The following is a 19,090-nucleotide window of genomic DNA, read 5'->3' on the forward strand; positions in this document are numbered from 1 at the left end:
AGAATCTTCACTGACGTTTAATTGTCTTCCAAATCAATTATATGTGAGAACACAAGATGGGAAAAGATAAGAAGGTGTCTTCATTCCACACTCTATAAAATGAGTAATGGAAAACAAAACAGATCAAATTTTTAGTAAAGTTCATGTACTTCAATATGTATGATTAATAAAAAATATTTTAGTTGTTTTAATGTGCTTAAATAGAGTTCCAGAGAAATGGTATGGTCATAGGGGGTTCACAGTATGTAGCTGTTGGCAGAATTTGCCACATTTCTAGAAATAGTGACATTCTTGCTATGGAGTTAAGAATAGGAATGATTTCAAGTATATATTTTGAAATTTCTGGCTCTTCAGACCTAGAAATGTTACATCCAACCTGCCATAAATCTTTTAGAGTTGAAGATCAGTTAGTTTTCAAACATCTATGAGAGACCAAAGCAACAGAGATGTACAAGATCATGTATTTTATTGCTTGGACACAAGCTGTCCTGAGGCAAACCATGTGCAAGTTCTGATGTCATACCTGAATGTGACAGTATGATTCTGAGTTTTGATTTTCCATGGCTAAATTGTCTACCAAAAGCATTTTGGGATAAGGGCTAAGAAGAGATGATAGGCATACTTGTGGTTTATTTGTACTCAATTTTTCTTTGCTTCTAGTAATTGCCTTCACTTCATTTACAGAACAGTGCTGCAGAGCTCAGCTGTAAAAAAATGCAACTGGAGTCCACTGCGTTTGATGTTCAGTTCTTCATTTCTGAACATGCTGAAGATCTTTCTCCTAATCAGAGCAAACAGCTGCTGAGGCTCTTAAATGCCACCCAGAAATCTTTTCAGGAAGCACAGGAAGCAATAACTTCTCAAGTGGAAAGTTTAGAGACTCAGTTACAGGCAGTGCAAGAGCTGGGTGATCAGAAGGTTTGCCTTTCTGTGTAAATGTGTGCTGAATGTGTGCTGAATGGATGAGGAATTTTTATACCAGCATGCAATATTGAGTGTATTTCTATCTTTTCCCTTTTTACTACAGATACATTTGTAGTTCTACAAAAATGATATTGATGAAATTTGGTGAATTATCATTTTTGTCTTTCCTTGGTATACTCACAGAAACAGCATATTAAATTAAGAACAGACACAGGTCTGCTCTTTCTAACAATGAGAGAAATTTACTTGAGGTTTCTCCCAAGTGTTGTTTCTTCAGCAGCTCTATCAGTAATTGATCCAAGCTATTTTGATCACTGAATTTGCTATTGCTCCATTCCATAACACTCTGGTCTTGCTGAAGATTTTCTTTCCCTTTAGTTTGCCAGGTCATCTGCTTATGTGATCTTTTCTCTAGATCTTCATAGTCCAAGACCCAGATTTGTTAAAACCTGTGTAGCATGGATTGTTTTGACTGAGATGGGTTAGAGGGACAAACAGATGATTGAATCAGCCAAGATACTTGCAGTTCTAGGTTTGGGCACTGGGAAAACTGTGAGTCAAGTTGGGCCAGTTACTTCTTCAGCAAGTGTAAGCAGCCTTTGTAGAGTGAAAAGAGGCTGCTGATAAGATGCTGAAGCTTAACAGCACCTCCTCTCATAGCAGCACTGTTAGGACTCAGAATCACCACCTCAGCCCCTGGTTTATGTGTAAATAAAAGTGCTTTAATATTCTGAAGACTTTGTATTATTTTGCCATTCCAAGAACATTTCTTTCTACTATATTTTGTGAAAGAAGCATAAAATTGAGTATAGGAAAGGCACAGATAAGTTTTCTATGACTTTGTAATAATAATGAGCTTGCATGTTTTGTTCTTCTCTACTGCTTAAAAAGTTCACAGTTTCTATTCAGGTAACATGTTATGCATACCAAAAAGAGCTAACTCACATTCACAACTAACCTCTGTTTTGATGTCCTTTTTTTCAGAATTAATAGTGTTTATCACAGGTTTCAAGTGGTTAAGAGACTGGATTTTCACTCCTGCTGTTTGGAGATTTCATCCTTCACATATGTGCATGGCCAGACTTCTATTGGGCAATTCCATCAAACATGGTCTCTTTTACTTAAAACATATTTGAGGTTTATCCATAACTTCTGTATGTTCATCTTGCTCTTTGTACCACTGCTATCATGTTTACAGCATACTTTAAAAAATATTGCTTTGCAATATTGATGTTCCAAGATTTCTAATGTCTGTTAGAGTGTTGGTTCCTGAAGTGAGGATTTTTTGTCTTACTGTTCAATTGTACTTGGCTCTAATATAGGACGTGGCTGAACGGCAGCAGGAATGCAAGGAGAAACTGCAGGAAATCTGTGATTTGCTTACACAGACTGAAAATCGACTCATCGGACAGCGACAGTCTCTTGTTATTGGAGACAGCAAGGCTGAGCTGGAACAATACCAGACCAAACAGGAGGTATGCACACTTCTGGTCAGAGAAGTTAAAGAAGGCTGAGGGCAGAGAAGAGTGACTCGACTCTTTTGTTGAGTAACAAGGCTTGTCATGTGAGAGGAGAATAAAATGCATTTGTTTGACCTACCAAAATTAAAGGCTTAGTTGCATGCATTTAAACTGCTGCTTGTGAATACACTCCAGTATGTGCCAGTGGGAGAAGAGAAACTTCCAAATGAGGACACACTAGAGTAGGGAGTATGTGCTACACATTTCAAGAAGCACTCTTGAAGCAGGTGTGAATTTTGTTAATGTATTAGCTTAAGATTGTTCCTGTCGAATGTGATAAAATCACACATGTTTATTATGCTAAAATAACTTAGCCAGCTTTTTAACTGGTATCAGGAAGTGTTTATTCCTGTTCAGAGTACTTTGAAAAATTTTCTGCAATTTTTTCTCTTGCCTTAGGCTTTCTATTGCTTCGCTCTTGCTTTGTTTTGAATTCTGGTTTGTATTAGTGTTTCTTGCGATCTCTTTTGTGTCCTCATGTAGCAAACCCCTTTGAACTGGTTTGCTTTCCTTGCTCTTCAGGTGTATCCAGTCATCAATAAGCTTTTACTCTGTCCTGATAGAAATTGAGTGTATGATAGTTAAAGGACTGAAGGGTTTTGTAATCTGCTTCTTCCTCCTCCTAGTCTACTAGTTCACTACTGGTCACAGGAGAAGCTTTTCTCGATACAGGGTCCCCAGGAAAATACTTCTAGTGTACTTGCTGAAGTGTTAAAATGAGCTGCAGTTTTAGCTGCTGTATTCTAAAATTGCTGCAAAATCTGTGGTCTAGAATGAGGATCAAATGTTGTCTTGCATCTCCAAGATTGTTACACTGCACAAGAAGGTGAAAAATGTCATTGTTTCAGTAACTGGGAGAATGTGTTATCATTAAAATTAAAGTCCTCTCAGATAATTGGGAGGCAGACTAGGAAAACTGCTTTGGGTAAATTAAAACTAAAGATCTGTCCTCTATGAAATTCAATGGAAGTAAACATTCTTGAGAGACTGAAATATTATGATTGATGACAATAGAAGAAAAAAAAAATTGTATGCTATCTCTGGCCTGAACAAACCCATGAAATATGGGAAAACTTTCACCCAGGAAAGAATACAATTTTCTGACTTCTATTCAGACAGTTTATTATCAGCAGCTTTCTGTTAGGATAGTAATGGACCAGAATTTGTCAGGAGACTCGCTTTACTAACTGCAGTGTAGCAGATTTACTTGAGCCTTGATTTCTAAAAAAATAACATATATGTTCTTCTGTATATGTGAAACGCAATATTTAAATCCTTAAACAAAGGGAAGAAAGTGGCCTCAGTCTGAATAGGACTGTAAACAAACAGATTTGCAATTTAAAAAAAAAAAAAGTTTGATTGAGCTGCAACAACATCGTCAGATGTTTGCCTTTGATTTTAATAATTGTCTGCAATTTATTAATGTATCATGTGCAGCTAGGAAGGACCAGTGTGGTGCTTACCCCTAGAAGAGAGATAGTTCCAATAAAGTTAATTGGAAAGATCTCATTAATAATTTACTTACTCCTATTTGCTTTCTTTTTTTATCAAAAGGAGATACAAAAAGACATGAGAACAAGTGCCCAGACACTGGCAGAGATTGTGAAAAATACTGAAGCCTTCTTGAAAGAGAGTGGAGAAAAGTTGTCACAAGAAGACAAGACTATTCTGGAACAGAAACTAAATGAAGCTAAGACAAAGTGTTTGCTCCTTAGCCAGAAGGCAGAAGAGTCCAAAAAAGAACTGGATAAAGCTATGACAACAGCAATTAAGCAGGAAACAGAAAAGGTTTTTAGGCAACCATTTCATAACTTTGTTCAAACCTTTTTTATGTCCTATGGTATTAGTCGTGCCACTTACTGTTGTGTGGTGGGTTGACTTTGTCTGGATGCCAAAAAGCTATTCCATCATTTCCTTCCTCAGCTGGAGAGGGAAGAGAAAATTTAATGAAAGTCTTGAGGATTGAGAGAAGGGCAGGGAGACATCACTCACAGCTGCTGTCACAGGCAGAACAGGCTTGACATGGGGAAATTAATTTATTACTGATCAAATCAGAATAGGATAATGAGAAATAAAAACAAAATCTTAAAGATACCTTCCCTCACCTCTCCCTTGTTCTGAGCTCAGCTCTGGAGTTCCCTCCCTCATTCCCACCACTGGCACCAGGGAGATGGGGAAAGTGGGTTGTGGTCAGTTCATCACACATTGTCTCTGCCACTCCTTTCTCCTCAAGGGGAGGGCTCCTCACACTCTTGCTGTGCTCCAGTGTGGGGTCCCTCACAGAGACAGTCCTTCATGAACTTCTCCAAACTGAGTCCTTCCCAAGGGCTCCAGTGGGGTCCCTTCCATGGGGTCCTTCAGGCACACTGTTCCAGTATGTGGAATGACAGCATGGGATCACAAGTTGTGCCACAAGCCTGCTCGAGCGTGGGCTTCCCACAGGGTCACAGCTTCCTTAGGTCATCTATGTGCTCTGGAGTGGGGTCTTCCCAGGGCTGCAGGTGGATCTCTGCATCCCCATGGATCTCTATGGGCTGCAAGGGCACAGCTGCCTCACCATGGGCTGCACCAGGAGCTGCAGGGGAATCTCAACTCTGGCACCTGGAGCACCTCCTGCCCCTCCTTCTGCACTGACCTTGGTGTCTGCAGAGCTGTCCCTCTCACAGGTTCTCACCCCTCTCTTCAGGCTGCTGTTTTTAATGTTTTGTTTTTTTTTTTACCCTTTTACTATGTGATCCCAAAGTTGCTACCACCATTGCTTGATGGGTTTGGCCTTAGCCAGTGGTGGGTCCATGCTGGAGCTGGTTGGCTTTGGGTGTGTTGGACACAAAGAAAGTTTCTGGCACCTTCTTAGAGAAACCACCCCTGCAGCCCCCCTGGTTCCAGAACCTGGCCAAGCAAACACAATATATATTGATAAACTGTGGAGACGTTAATAACATATTTCATTTGGGTAACTAATGAACTGTTGGTTTATTCTCTTATAAAATAAACAGCAACCTCTATATTAATAATTTTTTTTCTTTGATGTCAATACATTTTAAATGGTCTATTTCTGTATTTATTTGATATTTTGTGAGCTTTAAAGAAGATTTCTAAATTGAAACTGTTAAATTTCAATGTAGGTTGCAGCCATAGAACAGCTGGAAGAAAGTAAAAATACGATAGAAAATCTTTTGGATTGGTTATCAAATGTGGATAAAGAAGCGGAGCATGGCCGGAAATTTAAGGAAGTGATAGAACAGAATGGAACACACTTTGAAGAAGGAGATGTGAAAGTTTTGGAAGGAGAAGAGGATGATGTCAATGGGAATCTGCTGGAAATGCAGCAAGACATTGAAACTCGGGTGGATGGACTAGTGAAAAGCATAGATGACAATCTGAACCAACAGTACCAGAAAGTCAAGGTATTGTTACTGGGTTTGTTCAACAGTTAGGTATATCACTCCTTATTCAACATAAGTGAACTCAATCTCATCCTGTCTGTCATAGGCTTTGGAGCAAGTACTAGGAAGATAGTGATACACAGTGGAAGGAATTTCAGTAGTTAGAATGTATTGCACATTTGTCACTTTTTTGCTATTACTGTAGTTGTTTCCTGCAAAATAAGAGAAGGGACACATTCTGCAAGGTTAATTAAAGAATCTTTGTGGTGAGTCTGTAATTTTTTTTGTAGTGAGAAAATTGGTGCAGGCAAATAAAATGCAGAAAGTAGCAATATAAATTCATAATCTTATGTGACTTTTTCAAAAATCTTTGTGATACCCAGATGATTCACCCCCTTTTAATCCCCTGTGACTACAGATTGCAAATTGCTGCAAATAATGGTTTACTGAAATGATAGTTTTCATTTCCTGCAACTTTAACACATGGGCAAGGCAGTGTTTCAAGGCTTCAGAAGAGTGAGTTACATTAAAATTACAGGGCAGCATTTTAAAAATAGATTTTCCTGGTAAGTTGGAAGCATTTAAAATAATAAGAGTTTACTTTTCTTTGCTGGCTTACAGCTGAGAAACCAAGAACCTTTAGGTGTGAGTTGACACCTTAAAGAAAATTATTATGTTTGTAGCTGATTGTATTTTGGATTTCCTTTTTTATTAAAAAAACCCAAAAACCAAAACCTCAAAAGCAACCTAATAAAATAGGATTATTGGATTTTGTGTACATTATATTTTTACTTCTATTTTTTTGACAGTTAATTTCTGCACTTAGTGCCTACAGAATAATTGGACGCTGCAGTCATGGAAGAAAAACATACTGTTTATTTTACATAGCTATTTTTCATTGAAGACCTTCAAGAATGAAGAATTTTTGAAAGAATGTATTTGATATATGTATTTTATTTGGAATATAGTACTAGTTCCTGAACTTAAATATTTTTATGGGATTGAAAAATTTGAAAGTGCAGACTGTGTCTTGATATTTAATGTCAAGTGGACTTACACTGGACCTGTTTTAGAACTAACTATATTTGATAAGAATCATGGCTCTTGATTTTAAGAAATGCAATTTCAAAACCCAAGTAATAATTTTTGTTCACTGAGTGTAAGAAGAAAGTATCTGTACTATGTTTGATGCTTTTATTCCTTTAGGTCTGTTTGTCTGTAATGGTACCTACAATATAAGTAATGGGACATGGAGAGTTTTGATTTAGAAAGTTCCCTACCTTTGAATGTTTTATTTGTTAAATCCCATTTTAAGACAGAGAATTAGGAAAATTTTGATTACACTAAGTACAATACCATAAATGCTAAGTAATAAGCAAATTAATTTTTTTAGGAAAAAAGTTAGAGATTGATAATGTTGAGTTTTACTCTACAGAGTTGTGTTTTGGAATTACAGGGGAAAATGTCTGTGTGATATATGCATCCAGGTATTGCCGAGTTGCAGTGATACATGAAATTTCCATATGGTCATGGCCTGTACATCTGGCAAAAAATTACCATTGAATGTTTTGTAAAATTTTTTTAACTGCACAGAAATACGGTGACCAAGAGTCACAACTTTCACTTAAATTACTGAAAAAATATGGGGTTTATAATAAACAAAATGAAAATAAGAAAAGCCTTTTATAATTTTGATTGTCTTTGTTTTACATGTCCTTTGCTAAGGAAACATGTGAGAGGGTGCTGGTTGTAATTTATTCTTTTATTGTAGGCTCAACACGAGAAAATTATTTCACAGCAGCAGGCTATCATAGTAGCAACTCAGTCTGCTCAGGCACTGCTTGAGAAGCAAGGACATTACCTTACCCCTGAAGAAAAAGACAAGATGCAAAGGAACATGAAAGAGCTGAAGGCTCAGTATGAGACTGCTTTGGCTGAATCAGAACGAAAAATGAAATTGACCCATTCTCTAAGGGAAGAATTGGAGAAATTCGATGCAGACTATTGTGAATTTGAAACGTGGCTGCAGCAGGCAGAGCAAGAACTCGACAATTTGGAGGCAGGGGCTTCTGACTTCAGTGGTATTATGGTCAAACTGAAAAGGCAGAAGAGTTTCTCAGAAGATGTTATATCTCACAAAGGTGATTTACGCTATATTACAATTTCTGGACAAAGAGTTTTGGATGCTGCAAGGTCATGTAGCAAAAGAGACGGTGTGAAGGTTGACAAAGATGGCATTGATACTTCGGCTACGTATGCTGAAGTGCAAAACAAACTGGACAGAGCTTCAGATCGCTTCAAATCTCTCTATACCAAGGTAAGTTTTATTTATACTGAAAGGAATGACTGCTGTGATTGATTTAGCGATTTGTGTAGGCAGGAGGTAGTTAATGAAACAAGCACCATGAGAAGGTATAAATTCTTTGTTTCTCAAAGTTAGATAACAGAACAAGATGCTTTTCTAGAAGATCTACTTTAGTCAAGTGTCAGACTATTAAATGTCTGAATGGATGATACTTTCTACTTTGTGTTATAAGGATGAAATGAGACCAGAGTTCTTCATTGTTCTTTCCAGCCGTAAACAGCCTCTGAGACTGTGGCAGCTCAGAATGCCTTGAGTAATGTTTTGGGGTGGAAAGGAATTGTAATACTTTCAGATGTATAATATTACTTTATGTTACTTGCAATATTTCCCACAGTTGTTTTTCTACTTGGCTCACTACTAATAAAATTAGTATAAAAAGAGAGAGACTATGCAAAAATAGAAGGTAAAGTTTTAATTTTAATTTGTATCCTGAAATAGTTTGTCCTGTTGTGACCTTTGTTGTCAGCACTACGCATGAAAGAAATTAGTGATTTAAGGACAGCAATTATTTTCCACTGCTCTGCCAAGAAAACATTTTATCCTTAACAATATCAGATTAGTGTCTAACTAATGAGTAATTAGCGGTGCAAAATCCTCCATGTACCTTAGAGAGGGAAGATAATCTAGCTGTCTGTGCCAGGTTCACATATGGAATCTGCCTGATAGAACTAGACAAACATCACCAACTAGTCTCACATGCCAATTTCCAGCTGTTTTAAAAAACCCAACTGTTGTTCAGTATTGATAATAATCCAGAACTGTGAACTTTTGAGATAATTATTAATTGAACCATTGAAGAGAGAGTTGCTATAAGTAGCCTTTGACTGTGCTATTTCATATTTTTCTGAGATCAGGGATTCAAACTCCTTAGCAGAGCTTCAATGTCCACTGGTACAGTGTTTGTCTGCAACAGTGGCCATCTTTATCTGGAAATTTTTATCTCTTTAAGGTTTTCATGCTCAGAAATGTAAATTCTATAAAGACATGTATTTGATTACGTGGTTAAAAAAGTAGTGTAAAACTTGTTTTCTTGGTTTGTCAGGACAGCCGTTCATTTACAGAAGCACATTTTCCTTTTCCTGCTTAACTGGAATGACTAGGGCAGCTAAATTGACAACTTTATTGACATGTTAGATTTCTCCAATTGGTTTATTGAATTACTTTGAGTATGAATGTAAATATTTCATAGCAAAATTTTCAGAGAGCTTATTTTTATGCACATAAAATTCCCATGCCAGCAGCTTGATTTGCCAATTTTCCAAATTCTATCCTTTCCATATTAGCAGGGTTATAAGAGACATGCTTTAAATATTTGACAATAAATATGCAGAACAAGGTAGACCTTTTGTGTCTTCAAGGACAGAATTCTAAAAAGTGAGATTGTCCACAATTAGTGAGATTTTCCAAGAAAATTAAAAATTTGTAATTTGTAAATGAATTGTTAGTAACCTTTTTTGCCTTTTGTAAAAGTTTCCTGCTTTTAATAAATACTTAGATTGCTTTTACTTTTATATATGTGTATTTGCACATGTGTGAGACATGATTTTATAGGCTTGTGTGTTGAAGGAATCCTAAAGTCAGTTCTTAGTTAACTGGTTATATAGATAAGCATGTTCTATGTCTGCCCACCAGATGGAGACCAAGTACCATTTGTGAATATTAAAATACAGTCTCTGGAAGGTTCAGAATATAAATATTTAATGTAACTGTTTATAAATATTATTACTTGATACAATCAGATGTTGCTTGTGAAATCATCTCCAGAAAGTCTGAAAGAGTTTCACTGACTTTTTTATGTGACAATTCACTTTAAATATTTTTGGGCTTGCTAACATGTAGGACTAATAGGATCTTGTTCAGATGACATTTTTAAGTGAATAAAACAAAGCATATGTACAATACCAAGCCATATCACTTTGGATTCACTATGCAGATAAGGTAGTTATGAAAACAGTTCTCCACTTTCTGTATTTCAATGAGCATACCTATCTTTCCTGATTTTTAAAAAAATTTCTTGGTTCTGGTGTCTTTCTACATTTCTACTTCCCGCTTGCTTTCTACATTTTTTGGTACCAGAGTTCTGATAAAGAATCTTTATATTGCTGAATCAAACATTATTCCTGACGTTTTCCCTATTCTAGTACAGCAAGTAAGATTCCAGTTTCCCATCTGCATCAGTGATTTAATCCTAAATCACCCTTTAGGAGCACAAACTGATAAGACCTGCATAGCCTGTCCAGCTGTCATGTCTTAGTTCAGAAATTAGTTAGACAGTGAAATGATGGCAGGAAAAAATGATGCAGTATTACAGCAAGGAATGTATAACTTTGAGATTGGTATGAAATGCAGCATGCAGTTAATGCCTGCATATTTGCTTGTTTCTTTTTCACTCTTTTAGTGTAGCATCCTTGGAAATAACCTTAAAGACCTGGTGGATAAATACCAGCATTATGAAGATGCCTCATCTGGACTTTTGTCAGGTCTCCAGGCCTCTGAAATAGCTGTGAATAAACAACTATCAGAGCCAATTGCAGTGGATCCCAAAAATCTCCAAAGACAACTTGAAGAAACCAAGGTGAAAAGCTTTAAAATGCAGCAGCACTTTTGTGCTAAAAGGAACTGCTTTTTGTCTGGAAAATGGGATGATTTAATATAATCCAAGCAGCTGCAGGCCAAATTCTTGCCTTGCATTGGGGGCATGCAGCTTCTATGGTTCTGAAATGTGTGTATCCAGAGCAACATCTGAAAAGCACTGGGTGAAAAAAAAAATGGGTTACCAAGATGCCATTAGCAGTGGTGAAAGCAAGATGTGTTTTCTATCTCTTAGCAAATGATAGGGTGAAATCTGGCAAGTTTTTGAACTAAGAAAGGATTTAGTGATTATGGTTTGCTGTCAGAATAAGGCTTGGATAGGGTTCCAGGTAGAGAAGTCCATTTGATTGTTGTCTGTGACTCTTGATTTTTTTTTTTTTTTTTTTTTTTTTTTTTTTTTTTCTGCTCACATTTGTGTGTTACTTCATTATGAAAGGGCTCATACTGGATGAACAGTGTGATGTGAGTAGTCTGTCTGCCTGTTTCAGTTTCACCCAGTGCTATATACCCTGCAGAGAGTGAATTAACATAATTTGTGTTGCACAGAAAAACAGTGGTTTTTTATTTTTTGCCACTGAGGATGTAACTCATGACTTTATGTAAATCCTAGTATAGGCAAGACAAGTTAGTGATAGAGCTTGTGAAAGTAAAACTCTGGACATCTGTATAAAGTGTAGGTTTGGAGAAGGCTTTAGGAAGCCAAGTATATGGTGAGTAATATAAAGTTTCATACAGTCTTCATCTTTGAACTGACTGGTGTATTTTCATAAACACATTCAATCACCTGTACTATAAAAATGCAAGATTATTTGGTTTTTAGTGAGCAAAACTATGGTCAGGCACTTCCTTACTGTTTTGTCTGTGTTTGGTGATGTATCAGTACAGGTCAGACATTTACTATTGAAAAATCATCGTCAATGGCTTTTGGAAAGTACATGCTTTAACCATTTCCCTCACATCAGCCTGAGCAGTACTTACCTTTATCTATGGTGTCTTTCAAATTGGCCACTGGAAATGCCCAGCTCTGTGGTGCATGGCAGCAGAAGGAGACAAATCACAGCCGTGTTTAAGACAACAAAATTAAAAGTGTAAATTGTGAATTCCTAACAATTGAATGTTTAGGTACATTTGTGCTTCCAAGCACTAAAGGAGTAGGAATAAAACCAATTACAATTTGAAGCTTCATTTAAACTTTTTGTTCCTTATGCCAAAATGAATTATATTCTCTATAATGCAAATTTTCATGGATGTAATACAAAAGGAGTGAGTACTAGGGTTCTTTTTATGAAATGTCTACATGGATTACTTGCCACACAAAAGAGCACTCAATGGCTATGAGTTGGGAAGAAGGGAGAGGGTACAAAATGTCAAAAGATTCAAAGGAAGAGAAAAAACAGGAGGCTGAAGAAAGCAAGCCAATTAATGAAAGCAAAACAAAGAGTATTTTGAGGAAGTCAGGTGTTGCAAGTTAAAGCTGTCCCTTGTAGCCAACACATGCAGCTGATAATCCAGCTAGGCACAGACCTTGGCAGCATGGTGAGCTCTAATCATTTTATGGGGATTAACTGTTCTTCAGAATATTCTTCACTGCCTCTGGCATCAGCTTGCTTGCCTTCTGTTAGCATACAAGTTTTTCTGGTACCTTTCTTTCTTTCTTTCTTTCTTTCTTTCTTTCTTTCTTTCTTTTCTTTCTTTTCTTTCTTTCTTTTCTTTCTTTCTTTCTTCCTTCCTTCTTTCTTTCTTTCTTTCTTTTTGTTTGTTTTTCTTTCTGCACAAGTGCTAGCCTAAGCCTCCTCAGATCTCTTGGAGACTCATTGTATCAAATGGGTCAGCAAGATGATGTACTGTGCTCTGGCACACTCTTATGCTCTGAGTACCAGTGCTGAATGCACTGACAAGACTTTTTTGTGCTGGCAGGGCACATAGGATTACCTTTTCATTCATATATTCATTAAGTATCAATGAATATAAAAAAAATAAATTAGATGTCCCTTCATTTTGGACTTGTGTAAGTTTCAAGTGAATCAAAACAAACACTAGCACAGAGGCCTGAAATAATTTAAAGATTATTTACCCTAAAGTACTCTTACACACTAGAGAGATAAAACCACTAGAAATTGATTCAGCCTTACTGTTTTTATTGACTGGAGAAAATCATGGCTGGGCTAGTCTCTGAACATGTGTTACTTGGTTAGATGGACAAAATTCAGCCATACTGCTTTGGGGGTTCCTGACTGTGAAGGCAATCATCTTGTTTCAAGCTATTCCTGTTTGTGGTACAATATCAGCCTGATCCTTTGTCAATACCACTGCTGGTGAATGTGTAACTGCTGCTGTTGATTGTATGCTTTTCCCTCTGAATTGTTCTTAGATGCTGAGTTGAAAGATATGTTTATAATAGTCTGTACAAAGGGTCTTTAGAAACAATTAATCAAAAGACACATTTGAAGTTACATGCAAAAAATAAATTGGCTCAGACAAGTATTATAAAACATAAGGTAAAAAAGATGGTGCATGAACTAAAACAAGGGCCAGAAGGTTAACAGCAGCCACAGCCACTGGTCAGGATTTTTCTTAAGGAGAGGTCATAAATTGAGTTAGTTTATTCCCAGTACTAAGTTTAGGTTCTGTGACATATCTCAAGTCTTGCTTATGTAAATATCAACTGTACTGAAGAGCATAACTGACAATAGTGGAATTTTACAGGTTCTTCAGGGACAAGTGTCTAACCACCAAATTGCTGTAGAAAAACTGAAAAAAGCTGCTGAAGTGTTATTGGACACAAGGGGAGAGTTGACACCAGACAAAGATGAGATTCAGAAAACACTGGGTAAAATATTTTCTTTTGTTAATGCCTCTTTTTTATCACTTGTGTTTGCATGCAGGTTCTGGAAGAGAAAAATTACAGAGCTTCCACATTCTTATGTCACTGTTCAAGTCCATGTTTTGTTGAGTCATAAGTCTTTACAACACAGTAATTTTATTGTTGGTCCCTCTTCTCCTTCATATGCTTTTCGCTGTCATTTCATTTTTTTCTTTTTACAGAAATAGGGATTGCTGAGCAGAGGTAATGATTTGCTGAGGATCAAATTCTCCAGAGAAAAATGACTCCAAGGAGCCTGTTTACAAGCAGTTATTTGAAGTTTGCTTAGCTTAGGAATTACTTTCTTCTAACGTTATGAAACTGCATCGGAAGGGGTTGACTTTGGTAGGCTGCCAGGTGCCCACCCACCTTCTCTCTGACTCCCCTTGCTCAAGTGGATGGGGTAAAAATTAAGATAGAAAAGCCCACAGGTTGATATAAAGATGGGGAGATCACTCACTTTTTACTGTCACCGGCAAAATAGATTTGACTTGGCAAAAATTAACTTTCATTTATTGCCAAATAAAACAAGTTTGGGAAATGTGAAACAAAGACAAATTACAGCAGCATTATCCTCCACCCCACTCTTTTTTTCCAGGCTTACTATCACTCCTTCCTTCCCAACTAGTTCCCCTCCCTCCCTGCCAAACAGTGCAGTGTGGATGGGAAATGGGTGCTTGTGGGCAGTCTGTAATTTCTCTGCTGCTGCTTCCTCCTGCTTCCTAAATCTTTCAGGCTAATATTGTTCCAGTGTGTTTCATACTTTCTTTTCCCTCATTTCTCAGTCCCATGCAGTGTTTTCCCTTTTCTTAAATGCATTTTTCCAGTGGCACTACCAGTTTGGCTGAGGAGCTCAGCTGTGCCCTGTGATGGGTTATTTGGAGTTGGCTGGAACCATCTCTGTCTTCAGTGGGGCAGCCCTTGACCTCCTCTCACATGAGCCAAAAAACTTGTCACTAACAAACCCTTACCAACCACCAAAACCTTACCACCTACACCCAATACCTTTCCTGTCAATTGTGAGAAGTAGCACAGCATGACATTCACCTGTCACTGTCAGAAGTTTGAAGATGCTCTCTGCGTATCACCCAGCTATCTCTTCATAGAATCCCATAAGTAACTTGCAGAACAACAAAACAGAACAACGGTGGCTTGACTCTTTGGAGCTGGTGATAGAACTCTATGGGTGGTAAATGGAGCTTGTAGCTTTCAGCAAGTTATTTTGAAAGTTTTGGATGTGTAATGAAGAACCATCTGGAAGAACCTCTCAGATCTCACAGTAACATAAGAGACATAATTGTGGAAGACCTGTCTTAATACTCTACTGTTTTATTTCTTGGGAACAGTCAAGAGCTGTCTTAAGCTAGAGCTAAGACACTAACACTGGGAACTACAGCTGTATGCTACTCCCTCATTTCCCTTGTCTGGTGTGTTTCTTGGCTCTGTTTGAAGTTGTTGGTCTTTGCTTCCACGTTTTTACTGACTAAAGCTGACTTGTTTTTTCTTCATTCTAATGTAGCAATTTTTGACTCAACTGGTGAATGCTGGTGAAGTAAGCTAAAAGCTTAGTTTGGCTAGAAGAAGAAATTGAAATATGTCTTCTCTTTATCAGATGATATCGTGGAAAGATATGACAATTTATCCAAATCTGTGAATGAAAGGAATGAGAAGCTTCAAGTAACTCTGACACGATCCCTGAGTGTACAGGATGGTTTGGATGAAATGCTTGATTGGATGGAAGGAGTTGAAAAGAGCCTTAAAGAACAAGATCAAGTGCCTTTGAATTCTGCTGCTATTCAGGACATTATTAGTAAAAGCATTGTAAGTAGCATTCTTTGGAAAAATAAACAGTTGTTTGATAGTTCAGATTTAAAGAAGGTAGGCACCTTTTATGGATTCAAAATACTTACTAAAGAGGACTGTTGTCTGAAGTGAAATTGCTCATAAGGATTTTTGCAGCTGAAATAGTTACACCGATGGTCTAGCTCTGGAGTTTGTTGCTTTATATGGTAGATGAATTTCACTTGTTAAAATTTAGTTGCAAGTAATACAAAGTAGTTCTTGTATGTTTCAGATGCTAGAACAAGACATTGCAGGTCGCCAAAGCAGTATAAACACTATGAATGAAAAAGTGAAGAAGTTCATGGAAACAGCAGATCCATCCACTGCATCCACACTGCAAGCTAAAATGAGTGAGCTTGCAGGACGGTTTTCTGAAGCAAGTAACAAGCATAGAGAGAAGCTTATGAAAATGGAGGAATTGAAAACTAAAGTGGAGTTATTTGAAGGTCTTTCAACAAAACTTCAATCATTTCTAGATGAGAAAAACCAGGCTCTAAGTGAAACAGAGGCACCAAGAAAGGATGTTAGTGAAGTGTCTCAGTACATGCAGGTACTCTAGCATTCAATTTGTATGTGTTGTGGGTTCTTAGTCTAACTCATCTAAGTGATTGAATAAGAAACAAGGCAAGTTTTGGTTGGTTGGTTGGTTAGCTAAAATCAAGAGTTTAATCGTAAAGATGGTAAAGTCTAATACAAAGAATGTAATCCTATTTTGCAGGAAGCTAGTGTAGAATTGGCACAACACAAGAAGGATCTGGAAGTTTTGAAGCAGCTCCTTGAAGAACTTTCATTCCATGCTCTTCCTGGAGATAAAGCACTGGTATCAGAAAAAGTAAATGCTTTGTCAAAGAAATTCAAAGAGGTAGAGGAGACAATAAAAGAAAAGTAAGTTGGTTAATCAAAGTGTTTCCATTTTGGCTAATAACACAGTGTGAATGTTGTGATTACTGCTCTCCTTTTGTATACAGTCTGAAGATATTGCAGTTGACTAAATAAAGCATTTTTTTCTTGGACGGAAAAGATTCTATTTGAAAATGCATCTGTAGTTAGTCTGCCTGGCCCAAGAGCTCTAAAAAAGGCCATAAAGATATGTAATTTTTCCAATTTTGTGACATTCACAGGATTCTTGGCCATTTTAAGAAAACCTTACTTCTCCCCTTCTGTGATAGAATATAAATTGCTGCTTGTGTATATTGCTTTAGAGTACTATTTGGCATCAGGCTGCAAAGGGAAACTGAAGAAATTCCTCAGAAGTTACCTTTGCAATAAGATTAAGTTTTGCATATTTTTCTTATATCCATAAAATTTGCTTTTTGACACTTTGAATTTAGAAATAGTAATATCAGATTAATAATATTTGTTGGTTTAATTATTAGAAGGAATACTGTCATTCCTTTGTCTTTAATTGTCTAGAGAAGAGGATGTATCATCTTGTCAGAAACAAATGGATGCTTTTGAGCTCCTTGTAGAATCATTGAAGAAATGGATAAAAGAGACAACAGAACGAATTCCAGCAGCACAGCCCTCTCTGAATACAGAGGAGTTAAAGAAACCTTTGGAAGATACATTGGTAAGCATTTGTAGAAGTGAAATCTGGCTGAGGGAAATAAGGTACCTATTATTAATACTGAAATACAAATTTAAGGTGTAAGCAGTTACAGTAATTGGGATTAAGGGTCTGCATTTACGTTCCCATTTGCTTTTGTAAGTTTGCAACAGATTCCCAAGCAGCAAAGCTGTTCCTTTCTGTACACTAATTCTCTTAAGTTTGAAGTCAGTTTTGTAATGAACAAATTACTATCTTTCTTAACCAGAATTTAAAAGATGAATGGACATTAAAAGCACCTGAACTGCAGAAAATGAATAGCAGAGGAACTTTGCTGTGTAACTTGATCACTGCTGTGACTTCTCCTGCAAAACTGAGAGCAGTTGCCAAATCAGGTATGGTTTTGTATAATCAGGTAAGCCTAACATTCCAAGAATTTTTAAGACCTTCAAGATAAAAATTAACCTTGTTTCCCCCTTGGATTAGCATTCTGAATATTATGGCTTGTGAGAAAACATTTAGCCATGTCTCTTCTGTACATTGTTTGCTGTGATTCTATTTAAACTTTCTAGCTGCTGTAGTAGTTCAGTACACATTCTCATTGGGTTACTCTGCCAAAATAATGTAAAAGTGTGCTGATGTAAAAGATTAACATGTCCTAGAGTTATTGTAATTCCCAGATAGTGAATAAAATGACAGTTTCACAGTGGCCTTCACCTCATCCCAGAAACCTTCTGAGAATGAGAAATTGACTTATTCTGATCAGTGTTGGAGACTTCATATATCCATCAAGTCTGCAAGCAGCAGAAATACAAACCTTGTATTGCAAACTCTGATGTACCTGCACAGAGATACCTATTTAATGGCCAAAAGGCTATTCTGTGACATCAAGCAAACACAGAAAGGTTTGCAGAGTTGTGGAGTTTTTGTTAGAAGGGTAATGAGGAGATGGTTTATATAAAAATGAGCCTAGGTAAATTACTAATCATAATTAGTATTAGTCAGTGTTTTAGTTGAAACAACAGCACAGAAGGGAAACAATTTTGTATCTCAGCATGATTTTCCTGAGCCAAAATGTGTTTTCTGTCTAGACCTTCAGCTAAATTCTACTGGTAATCATAATTTAAAGATAGCTAGTCTATTTCCATTATTTTTTTTTTTACCCTAGTGCTAAATATTAATTTGTTTTACAGAAACCAGTAATTCTGCCAAGTATTATTCCAGACATAGTTCAAGGACACTGGGGTGTTTTAATGGCAATAAGCACATTTTCAGTCAATTCTTGAACTGACTAGGTCTGGAAATAAATTCAAGTGTATTGGCCTTCATTGGTCATCTGTAAATGACTGGGAGGTTGGGGACTGACAGAGGATACCTATTGGGCAAAAGTAGAACACTTTCTTTCTTATATCTCTTTGTAATAGCTGCCTCTGGTTTGTTTTTTGTTTGTTTGTTTGTTTGGGGTTTTTTCAAATTTTTTTAGCTGTAAATAAAAATCTTTCAAAGAACATTTTGTATTTTGGAATCTTCTATGATCTATTTGGGCTCATTCCTCTGCCTCTTTTCTACTCATATGCATCCAGATAGAAAAAGTAGTTAAATAGCTATCACATAAGAACAGCTATAATCCTCCAGACCAGTACATTTGCCCTCCTTGACAAGAGCTGTACTGTGTATCACTTTATTGCAGTTATAAATACCAGAGTCCAGCAAAAAGAATGTGAAGATCTACAGGACTCTGGCTGGGGTCTGTGACTTCTCTTATCTGGCTTGTTTTCTCTTGCCATCCTCCAGCTGCCACTAATGTGGTCCTCACTGTCCAGCTGGTACTGTGCATAGCCTTTTCCAAGGCAACCATTAATCCTCCTCTGCTAATTGCTCTTCTGGGAATACATATGTGCAGGAGAGCGGGAAGTGATTCTCCCTGCCGTTCTCTGCAGTATGATCACATGGCCCTGCTCTTTGGTCTGACTGCATTTTACAAAGCCCATTAACTCTGCTTTCAGAGGCTCTGATATTATGGTTAATCAGTAGGGCTGCCTCGGAGTAAGG

The 19,090-nt window shown here is 37.1% G+C and overlaps 1 protein-coding gene across 13 annotated transcripts in view; it reads left to right on the plus strand.

The window, feature by feature from the left end:
* DST (dystonin) overlaps positions 1-19,090 on the plus strand; it is a 290,720-nt gene that overhangs the window by 187,350 nt on the left and 84,280 nt on the right. For 9 of the 13 annotated variants that reach the window (XM_041410734.1, XM_041410735.1, XM_041410736.1 and 6 more), the window contains 12 exons: positions 685-918; positions 2,247-2,399; positions 3,999-4,232; positions 5,570-5,851; positions 7,602-8,147; positions 10,594-10,770; positions 13,494-13,617; positions 15,263-15,471; positions 15,725-16,042; positions 16,211-16,377; positions 16,906-17,062; positions 17,307-17,433. In XM_041410734.1, the coding sequence (XP_041266668.1) occupies positions 685-918; positions 2,247-2,399; positions 3,999-4,232; positions 5,570-5,851; positions 7,602-8,147; positions 10,594-10,770; positions 13,494-13,617; positions 15,263-15,471; positions 15,725-16,042; positions 16,211-16,377; positions 16,906-17,062; positions 17,307-17,433 (2,728 nt within the window). The remainder of the gene's footprint in view (positions 1-684; positions 919-2,246; positions 2,400-3,998; positions 4,233-5,569; positions 5,852-7,601; positions 8,148-10,593; positions 10,771-13,493; positions 13,618-15,262; positions 15,472-15,724; positions 16,043-16,210; positions 16,378-16,905; positions 17,063-17,306; positions 17,434-19,090) is intronic. The other 4 variants (XM_041410743.1, XM_041410748.1, XM_041410745.1 and 1 more) reach the window with 1 other exon arrangement.

The sequence above is a fragment of the Onychostruthus taczanowskii genome, unplaced genomic scaffold (genome assembly GCF_017590055.1).
Source record: "Onychostruthus taczanowskii isolate IOZ18803 unplaced genomic scaffold, ASM1759005v1 scaffold33, whole genome shotgun sequence".
Lineage (NCBI taxonomy): Eukaryota > Metazoa > Chordata > Aves > Passeriformes > Passeridae > Onychostruthus > Onychostruthus taczanowskii.